This window comes from Egretta garzetta, unplaced genomic scaffold, assembly GCF_000687185.1.
Source record: "Egretta garzetta isolate BGI_Z169 unplaced genomic scaffold, ASM68718v1 scaffold5, whole genome shotgun sequence".
In the NCBI taxonomy this organism is placed as follows: Eukaryota; Metazoa; Chordata; class Aves; order Pelecaniformes; family Ardeidae; genus Egretta; species Egretta garzetta.
In genome coordinates this window covers 4,521,387-4,532,492 of record NW_009259707.1, presented here as the reverse complement: position 1 = coordinate 4,532,492, position 11,106 = coordinate 4,521,387, and the positions used below count along the sequence as shown (strand labels likewise).

Sequence of the window (11,106 nt, the reverse complement as noted above, 5' to 3'; positions counted from 1 at the left end):
TCAGCAGGACTGGAAGCCTTCATTTCTCAGCAACGAAGAATTCACCCAGCTGATGCTGGAGGTGAGCGTGCATATATACCTTTCCTAATTTTGTCTAGCAGTCGTGGAAATGTCTGTGCATCTAGAATAAAATGTCATCCGTGGTTCCCAAAGAGGAGGCTTCAGGTACTGCTGTATTTGACCGTCAAGCAGAGCTGTCACTGGGATAAGGGATTAGGGTCCCCACGTGTTGCTTCTTGCTCTCGACGGTGCCGTTGCACCGTGCTGCCGCAGCCTGCAAAGCTGCACAGAGACTCCCAAGAAACTGCAATTGAGGAGAGCGACTCAAATCACAGGTTACATTTTATTTTCACAAACAGAGGTTAGGAAAAGGGCATGTGGCAGTTTTTCTCCTGTTCTTGGAAGGCGTTATTATTACTTAATATTTATGCAAGACTAGCACCTAAAAAGCAACGGTGTCGCGTCCCGCTAGTGCTAGGTGCTGTACAAGCAGATAAAACCTGACAGCTCCTCTCGGTTTGATACAGTTAATACTTCCACTCTAATGATTTTCAAGGCCCTTATCAAACACTTTTTATTCTAACGGGAGCAGGGTTATTTTGCAATAATAGTTTTAAAATTACCTTTAAATTATACCATAGGTGCTTTTAATGCTAGCTGGGATTTGAAGGGAGGTGACTCAATGGCATTTATGTAGGTTCGAGATGAAATGCAAATGAGCTGTTAAATGTATTTTTCTCTCTCAGTAACAGCTAGAACCTTCTTTAGCAAGGATCTTCTCCCATACTAAACACAGGGAGGTTGCACGGCCCCACCGTGTCCTTTGAGAACACGTTTTTCCTCCTCCCACAAATGACGTGAACATGGGACATGATCCAGGCTCTGGCCACGGGCAAGAGGGCATGCAGGGGAGCAGCCTGACCCACCAAGGGGTGGCACGAAGCCGCAGCACGTTGCTGGCCCCCAGGGCCTGGGGGTCTCTTGGCCATTGCGGTTCACTGGGATGAGGCTCCCCCAGTTCAGCATCAAGAGACGCCTTGCTCATGTTGCACCGACAACCCCCAGTTCCCATCTCGGTGCGCAGGGAACTTAACGTACATAACTCCCTCAGTCTGCACTGAAATATTTCCCTCGGATAGCAATAAATCGGCGGTTGTCTTGACTGGCTGGGTCTTTGTTGATTCTACTTGTATGCCACCCAATTTTAGATTAAAACGGTTGCTTTTAGTTTCCCAGCTTATAAATCACCTTCTTGCTACTGTGATTTTCCATGCCCTTCAAGATAACATTGGGTATTGGGATGTCCTGTTGAGCCAGCTGTTCATCATTCTCGTCTTTTTTGCCTTTCTACTAATCTTATTTTATTAACATTTGGACAAGACTGCTTGAAGTTTTTCCCATCCTATTATTAAAAGATGGGAAGGGTTTTTTCAAGCACTGATTCGAAAGAATCAGAACATAATTGACTGCAGTAATAAATCAGCTTTCCTGAAAATGGCCTTTTCTTACCCCATTGAAAAGGCTGTCATCAAGTTACATAGGCGTGGGTATTAGGTTCTGTCCATCTAGGACTATTGCAGTACTAAAATCTCTGAAGAGGTATATGCCCTCTTAATGTTGGAAGGACCAGTTGTGAGTAAATAAAAATAGAATTATGCATACATTAACTTGATTTTACCACCAAATTCTGATGTGAGTCACTTTGTATAATTTGCATTGGATATGAAATAAAGACTTGATTTTAAAAAAAAAAAAAAAAAACAACAACCTTCACCATAGTAACGTGCACAATCCAGCTGCCTTATAAAACCACTGCTCTCCTCTCCGGGTTAACAGCTATCACGCTTTTTAGAAAACAGCTTGAATGCACTACACTAAAGAACCAAATTCTGATGTGAGTCACTTTGTATAATTTGCATTGGATATGAAAAAAAGACTTTATTTTAAAAAAAAAAAAAAAAAACAACAACCTTCACCATAGTAACGTGCACAATCCAGCTGCCTTATAAAACCACTGCTCTCCTCTCCGGGTTAACAGCTATCACGCTTTTTAGAAAACAGCTTGAATGCACTACACTAAAGAAAAACATATTCTCTGCGCTTAGATTAACAAAATTAAACTAACTATAGCAGCTGGAGGGTTTTCAGAGATGCTAAACACACGCTTTTCTACTGGGGTATAAGTTATTGACCTGCTTTTCAAAGGATTGTAGCACCAGCAGATTCCCATTGACTTAAATAGTTGTGGGTGCTCAGCATTCTCTGGAAAAAGGAACATATGTTTGTGTCTTTATTCAAGGCTTTGTGTTTTCCTTTTTATTTGAAAAACAATTAGCATTTTCCAGTGTTCTCAGAATTCTTTCCCTTATTGAAGTCAGCGGGGGAAGGGGGCGGGGGGAGGATGTGCTGCGGAGGATGGATCGCCAGTCTGGCTTGGAGGCGTGCCTGGGTTTGCAGTAAGGTTTTGTAACGCCGTGTCACCACGGTCAGGCTGTTTGCAGTACACCTGTCTCCTGACCAGGTATTGCCTCTGGAGTACAGTCGAACCCAGCTCTGATTCAGTCATGCTTGCAGCGCCCATGCTGCAGGCAACACCGACTCCGGACCACCGGTGAACTGGTGGGAAGGAGCCAGACCTGCTCCACTTGGAGGCATTTGTGAGCTTCACCAGTGACTCCTCTGTTGCAATGGAAAGGTTTTAATACAGTCTCTGAGCACCTACTGCTGACTCTTAATTTTTGGAGGGGGTCTGCTCAGAGAGGGTGAACAATTGCTTTAGATCTGGAAATCTACCTAGATTTAACTTTGAACAAGATTTAGCTCAAAACTTTGCAGCTCGGGCTAAAGAAAAGACTGATTTTGAAGGTGAAATTGCTCCTGAGCAGAGGATGGGGTTAAGGCTGTCATTGCCCTTCTGCCCTAGGAGTGAAGGGGCTTGCCGCAAGGTGGGACCGAAGCGAGGAAGAAACTCTGCAGAAGGGTGAATTTCTCTTGGAATGAGTAATCTAATACTGTGACCTTTAAAATAAATCACTCAATTAAAACTCAGGCTAAGGATTATTTGATCATTTCCATTGCTTTTACTTACATGAAAGCCCAGTAATATACAACGTTACATTAGTACAAACTGAGATTTATGGGGTTTGCAGAGAAGTACCATTTCGAGATAGGACCGCATCCTTTCATCGTCCTTTGATATTTACACAGAGCTCAAACGTTCATTTTAATAACTTCCAAGGGATCCAGTCTTAGTCATTTTGCATTATTAAAATATGTGATTAATTTAAAAACTGAAACATGAAATGTTCCTGTGAGCCCTTTGTTGCTTCAATGGAAGGTTTTACTAGACTACAAAGAGTGTTGTAAAAGTTAAATCAGACTGTAAAATCAGAGAATTACTGTACTGCAACTTGAGATAACGTTCCTACAACTCGGGAACAATATGGTGCTGAAGTCAAACTGTTTTGATCAACACGCGCTGAGGCGCCCTGTTTACACCCCTCGTTCCCATTAAAGCGCTCTCCGCTTGTCTGTTTTCCTTAGGCATTAGATGGCTTCATTATAGCGGTAACCACAGGTGGAAGCATCATCTACGTGTCTGACAGCATTACACCTCTTCTAGGGCATTTACCGGTGAGTAATTCTGGCGTCGGCTTTTCTACCACTCATTGTAGGATCGGGCCCTGCATTTTTAGAAACAGACATATAAGGGCGGATGGGGGTGTGTGTGTGTGTGTGTTTTCCCAAAAATGCGGTGAGGGGGTTTGTCCCTGCGTTATGCTGTCCGCTGCCATGGAGCAGCTCTGCTCGCTCTCCGTCAGGTTTTTGTTGCTATGAGGCACTTAGGCTTGAATGGAAAAGCTCTGCGGGAATACTCTGGCCAGGGGAGGGACAGGGTGACCTGCCTGATCTTTTCTCTGATTTCTAAGCTAGCGGAGGATAGCACCATTGCCACTGGCAGCCTGACGAGGAGCTTGTTACGGGCCTTATTATTCTCCCAGGGAGGTAAAGGACAAAAACCCCACTGAATTCAGAGGAGAGCCGGGGGGCTGCTGCTGCCGAGCCGTCCCCGCAGCTCAGCTGTGCTTTCTTTCCCAAGGGGAGCTCACCCCGCTCCCGGGAGGTGCTGGTGGAGCTGATGCTCGGCGCTCGGGTCCGGCACAGGGGGGTTGTTTTATCTGCAGGCTGCTGGGTCCTGCCATGGGAGATGCTCCCACATGTGCTGCCTCAGGCTGGGGGCGCAGGGGAGAGGGACGGCCCGAACCCTGCTCCTGTTGCTAGGGCTGCTCTAGGAGAAATGGCGCAATAATTAAGGATTAATCCTCACACTCATTTTTAGTAGCTCGGTCTCAAACAAATGCATGCCCAGGAGAAAAAAATAGCTGCCAAGTCATTATTGTACCACACCCCCACCCCCCGCCATGTTCTTAGGAAAATGACAGTTCTTTTTCTGTCGTTTACTTTTTCAGCATATACATGTTATGTTTTCCACCCAGACAAATGTATTTCACACATACTACCTTGCTGTAATATGAACAAAAATTTTCTTCTGAGACGAAAGAAACTTGATGAAAGGCAGCAGCTCCTGGTAAATGCAAGAATATTGCTATGCAACAACAGACTGAATTGAATCTATCTATTTCAGTTTTCTTTAAACCTCAACAGTTGAGAAAACCAGTAGTTGACTATTTTCTGCCATTTGCCTTCACTTCAAAGACAGAGAAGGCCCTGTCCTGCATGCAATCCGTTGGGTCTTCATATGCCTACTGATTTCCATAGAATTTCTTTGTCTTTCATGGTTTGGGGGTTTTATTGCTATCCCATCCAAATACTGGCTTTTAGTGGAGATGGTAGATCTGCTGTGGGGAAGTATTGCTCTTCAGGAAGACGCATTTCAGACCCTGTGTCTAAAACTTTAAGCCCTGACTGAACACAGATGGGTTCAGGTTCATAATTCCTGAGTCAGACCATCAGAGACTAAATTGGTGTTCCCTCCCAAAGTCATGCCTTGTGTGAGCATCTTTGCCCAAAGCAAGGTCAAGGATGATCACCACTTTTTATTCGCAAAGCAGCACACAGCAGCCCAAGCCAGGGACCAGCCTGCCAGGGCTGGCGGTGGAGCAGGAGTTCCCACAGACCTTCTCGGAGCTGATGGTCTGATAATGGTTAACACCTGCCCCACCATCCCGTGGGTGCAGAGTGACTGGGTGCATCCCAGGGACTGCTGCTGCGTGAGCAAGGAAGGTTTCTGCTGGCCCAGAGGCTGGCAAATCGCTATGGCCATGGGCAGGGGCCCAGCTGAGCATGCAGTTAGGTGCACACTGGCATTTTAGTCCCACGCTGCCCTTTCCATATGCCTTTTTAAGTTTTAAAACTGATCAGAGTGCTATCTGGAAAATCTATGTGGCTTATTTTGTTTACCTCCAGGATCTATTTGTAAGCTAAATTCAATCACTATTTGAGGGACAAAATACCAATTCTTTCTCCTCTGTGACTGCAGGGAAAAAAATACTCTGCAAGTCTTCTGCTTTGAGCACTGAAAGGGAAGTAAAACTGGGAAGAATGCAGACCAGGGCTCTCTGAGGGCCCCTATCAAGAAATCTGATGTATTTTCTTTCATTAAAATCATGAAAGACTCTGGTGCTGAGAACAAATATATCCAATTCTCTTTAATACAGCTTCCCCAAGTTCCACGGAGCATTTTCAAAGACAAACTTCCTCTGTTGTAATTCTAAATAGTTTGTTATTACAAGACCTGGAGGCTACTCCTAGGGTCAGTTGATGTAAAGAGGGGTTTAGCGTACATGGTAAGATTGACCATAGTTGAAGTGAACTCCTGGAAATCTGGTCACAGCTTGGAGAATTTGCCAGTCAGATGGTATGCAGGACTATGCTGGTCTCTGGAGGAGGGTCCTCCCTGTCCCTTCTTGCTTGCTTTGCCGAGTGAAACAGTTAAAACACCGGTGGCAGAGGCCCCATTTCCAACCTACAGGAGGAGATGCAGCTTCTCATGGACGTTCTCATGGACTCAGGCGGAAGGTGCTGCACCCACTGGTGTTCCTGGGAGAGCGGTGTCCATCGCCCCCAGCGTTAGTCCCGTAGCTGAGGGGTCTGCATTCAGTGCCTGCCCATGCCAGGCTCCTTGAGGGTCAGGGGGGAGGCGGCTGTGCAGGGGCAGGAGGTCCCTGGCAGGGCTGAGCTTCTCCTGGAAGGGCTTTCTCCCTGGGGACTCCCAGGTGAAGCTCAGGCAGCTGCTCTGCTGCCTTGGGTGCTGGAGTTAAATGTCAGGGGCGAAAAATCCAGCACATAGTACCTTAGGGTGTACAAAAGTTTTGCATGCCGTGTTGCCGTTACAGGGTAGCAATGGGCATCACTGCAGGATGTACAGACTGATATAGGGGCCAAATCCCAGCACACAAGACCAGAGCTACCTTGATTATTTTTTTTTGTGGTTAGTGGGAAAGAAGCCTGTCTTAAAACATAGTTGACTTCTTAAAAAAATCAATAACCCCCCCCAACCCCCCCCCCCCAAAAAAAAAAAGCTATGAAAAGGCAAGGAAGGAGCTCCATTTTGGAGTATAGCTGTTCTGTTGATAGTGCACGGATTTTTAAGCTATACATCAAATGACTGAAGAATTTGGGGTGAATTTACTGTGTATTGTTTTTGGAACAGACCAGCATCCACATATGCAAGCTGTTCTTTTTTTGCCTGCCATAGCTATTGGGGTAAATACTCAGAAGTTTCTCTTAGCAGGATCCACAGATTCCAAGGTGTAGAGTAGACTCCAAGCTCAGCAACATAAATATGCATTAAGGTAGTTCATCTAACCACTCTACCCACAGTCACTGTAATTTATCTTTTATCCGCTTTGCCTGTTTCATTCAGCGATGCTTTGTGGCTGTGTCTGCCAGCAGGGCAGAACTGCCTGCTGCAGAATAATTAGAATAATTAGGCAAAGCTGCAAAACCGTACCCCTCCAACCTATACATTTTTGTCTGGGGTGGTCAAATTTTGTCCATCTCTCTGGTCACTTTTTTCCCATGGCACCAGATGTCTGCTCTTTGGGTCCAGTGCAGAATTAGCTCTGAATTGCTTGCCTGGCATTTCCTACAGCTCCAGCGAGACCGTGGAATATTTGCTTCCTTCTCTCTATTTGACCTGTCAATATGTTCTTGATTGACATATTGATTCACGAACACTGTTGGAGTCCTGATATGTACAAGATCCAGAAAGTCTGCTCCATGCACTGCTTTACAGATGTGCCTAACCTCTGTGGGAAGCAAGAGTTGTGAAACACAGTAAGAAGTAGATACTTTATGACTTTTTTCATGCTCATTTAAAAAAAAAAAAAAATTGGCATTCCCTAACAGAAAAGATGCAAACCAATCATTAAATTCTGGATATGGGACATGATGGTGGCAAAAAATATAAATGCCAGGACTTGCAAATCAATGAATTGGCTGGGGTGCTCAGGGCAGGAGGTTGCTCTGAGGGGTGTGTGGGACACAAGCCTTGCAGCTCCTACCATGCACGTAGTTGCAGGCCTCTGCAGCTGTCCCCTTAAATGGAAATGACGCTGCAAAACTGATGATAGGTTTGGAATCAGAGCTTGGTCACGACGTGGAGACAAAAGGTGGTACGTCCTCTGGTCACTGAGGAAGCAATAACGTGTTTGAGGAGCAGTGACAGCTCACATCCAGTCCTCCTGCAGCTCCTGCTGAGTGGGCGGGAGATTAATTAACCCCCCATGAGACTTAGGTGAAAATGGTGGATAAGCATCATTATCTAACATTTACAGGTAGAAAAGGAATGAGAAGGAAAAATTACTTTTCTGAGATTGTACCATAAGGCTTGAACAAAAACTGCATCACTGCAGTTTCCCGTCAGGTGCTCTTTCTTCATATGTCCAAAATTACATGAAAAATGTACTATATTTTGTGTAGCTATGAATATATTGTTTATATGCATACATCTATAAAAACTGAATTACATGCAGTATCAGTAGTGTGCAGTAGTATTAGTAAGGTATGTACTTAAGTCACAAAAATAATTTTCAAGTATTTGCCACAAAAGGAATATTCAAGTAATGAGCACGTGTAATGCTTATAATTCAATAATCTAAAGTAATCTGTTATCACATCGAGATAAGTGTATAAAGCACAGCACTCCCGTTTTCAAAGTATACTCGATGCATTTCACTACTCCGAACGGGAATGCCACACAGAACAGCAGGCATGGGTGGAAAGCGGAGGGAAACCAAAGCATCATCTTAAGTAAATACATAAATAAATGATGGTGATTAATAACTTGCCAGTCTCACACAGGGCTAACACATTTTCAGCATGACCATGCAGTCTGACAGCAGCTGCTCTGACGGCACACGAAGCTGTGTCAGTGTGCCAGCTCAGCCCCAGGTGGTCTCCAGTGGGATGGATGGAAGTCAATGCCATTAGAGGGTCACTTGATCTCAGGACTTCCTCTCGGATATGCTCTTCTAGCGTTAGGTTAGTCACCCTGCTGAAGGCAGGGAGACCTTCCTCTTGGCAGCCCTGAGACAGACTCATGTCTTCTCCACCCTGGCTCAGTCATGGCCTTTTGCACAAATCCATCTCCTCCTTCCATTCCCATATCTCAGAACCTTGATTTTGGATGGATTTCAGGTTTGTGCCAGCTGACCGTGGGGCCGGAGACACGCAGGCGTTCAGCCCATAGCTGGCCAGAGGGCTTGTGACAGTGGCACCATGAAGCCCCCCTCCCTGGGGAGCAACTACTGCAAAAGCCTTGTCCAGAAAGGGAAGTCCCCTTCTCCCTGCTCCCACCTCACCAGGATGCAGGAAGTGGGGGGCGATGGCTGCTGTCCCGAGGGCACTTCCCAGGAGGGACTGGATCCAGGACTGACCTGGCTTATGGGTCTGGCGACACAGGATGACTCCCAGCCCCACTGCTCCAGCTAGTCGGGGTTTGCCGAGGAGAGAGCAAGCTGCAGTGACCCACAGCAGCCCCGTGCATGGAGCTGGCGAGCAGTACAGGGAGCCAGGCACCCATTTTCCAGCTCACGCCCAGGCCCCGTCATTTAATTGCATGGACATACCCGATGCATCTGATGCTCTCTGAGAAATGTTAGAGGAGCATAGCTGAGTGCTGAGAATTAAGCTGAGAACTGGCTCACAGAGAAGGGGCCACACGGTTTGCCCAGCAGTTCCCCCCTGGCTTTGTCAGGAGCCCCTGGATATCAGTGGGAAAACTCCTGTCAACTGCCGCAGGCTTTGTATCTGCCTTGCTGTGCATCGCTGCAAGCGTCGCTCGTCATGATATTTCTGTTTTTCTCAAAGGTTCCTTTTCTTTGCAGTGTGATGTCTTGGATCAGAATTTGTTAAATTTCCTCCCAGAACAAGAACATTCAGAAATTTATAAGATGTTATCTTCTTGTATGCTTATGACGGATTCCACCTCATCAGATTACCTAAAAAGTAAGTTTTTATTTTATCTTTCCCAGTAAATGGAAAAGCACGGGTGGGATAAAAATTTTCTTACATGAAGAGTTTTTTACATGATGTGCAATATATAACTTAGGTTCATAGCCTTTTAAAAAGATCTTGCCACCTGGAATGACCCTTTGGTACTATTTTTAAATGAAACTCATTGCCTTCATTTTACCAGGCTAAGACTACTTATGTTAATTATTAAATATCATATCTTTTGAGACAGCTAAGGAAAATAGGTTAGCCGGTGCAAACTGAGAGTTCGCCTGAGACAAATCACATCTTAATTGATATTTCAGCCTGTTGGAGTAAGATGCTGTTCAGAGATATGTTAATGTCACACACCTTTGGTTTGCGTTATGGTTGAAAAGTATCTGTAAAATCACCGTAATTCTTTTTCAAATTGAATTTTGCTTTTCGTGAAAACCCTTTTACTTGCCTCACTCTAGGAGGTAAGTCGTGGGAAACCAGAAAACAAAAATGTGAGACGCACAGCTGCTTAATCTACTGTATATACAAAACCTGCAGCTGATAGCTAATACGCCAAAGTTAATTTAATAGATATTTTGAGGTAATTAGGCATAGTTTTCCAACACAAGATGTAGAACAGCTGTGAGTCATGGAAAGCCTAAATAGAAAAAAAAAAAAAAAAGAAGAGCTCTAAATGAAGGACGCAATTCTCTCCTTCGCTGTGCCGACGCTACGTGGCAGCGCAACTCCTGCGACGGAGATGGCGTAAGAGAAGGGCGAGCCCATCTCGAAGGCTGCCCCTGAGCCGCAGGCAGACCTGTGCCCCGCGCTGAACACCCTGCCTGCCTCCCTGCCGGGCTCTTCCTCGCCCAGGCTCTGGGCCCGGGAGGGAGGAATAGCACGGCGGGCCGTAGGGCTCTGAGTGGCAGCAAGCTGCGCTCGTGCTTGCCGGTTGCAAGATTGGGGTTGGAAGACACCATTGGTTGTGTTTAGCTTAAATAGCGTATTTATTTCTTCTTCTTCTTCTTCTTTTAACAATCCAGCTGACAATGAGCTAGAGTTTTATTGTCATCTTCTGAGAGGAAGTTTGAACCCAAAGGAATTTCCAACATATGAATACATAAAATTTGTAGGAAATTTTCGGTCTTACAGCAATGGTAAGCCTTAATTGTTGTATAAATGTTACTTTAGCTGTGTAAAATAAAATATAAGTATTGCTCCATTGAACAAGACAGGCTTTTAACTGGAAGGACTATTTTTAGCATTACGGGGTAAATTTTGCTTCGCGTGGATCTCGCGGCTGATTTGCAAAAGCTGGACGAATACCTGTGAAGAGTGAAATTGTGTTAGTGGCTTTTGTGACTGCCTTTCACTTTTTTGCAGTGATCCTGGGCCCTGGGTAAGTCTGCAAATACCGACAGGTTCGGAGGAGGGCTTGTCTGTGCTCCCTAACACTGCGTGCTAAGACTGTACCCAGTAGCTGAACAATAAGCTTGCTACCCTTATCTGCTGCCTTACATTAAACACAAATTCTGTGCCGGAACTGGTAATCTGCCAAATCTGCCCTCTCACCGTTCTCTGGAAAATTTGGGGGAAAGGCGGCAGTGCCACGTACTTGAGTGCCTGCACCCCCTGCCCCACACTGCGGTGCGG

The 11,106-nt window shown here is 45.5% G+C and overlaps 1 protein-coding gene across 1 annotated transcript in view; it reads left to right on the top strand.

Annotated features, from left to right (window-relative positions):
* NPAS2 (neuronal PAS domain protein 2) overlaps positions 1-11,106 on the top strand; it is a 53,559-nt gene that overhangs the window by 8,896 nt on the left and 33,557 nt on the right. Inside the window, exons 4-7 of the mRNA XM_009638984.2 lie at positions 1-61; positions 3,544-3,633; positions 9,351-9,471; positions 10,497-10,610. The exon at positions 1-61 is cut by the window's left edge and continues 6 nt beyond it. Coding sequence (XP_009637279.1) covers positions 1-61; positions 3,544-3,633; positions 9,351-9,471; positions 10,497-10,610 — 386 coding nt within the window. The remainder of the gene's footprint in view (positions 62-3,543; positions 3,634-9,350; positions 9,472-10,496; positions 10,611-11,106) is intronic.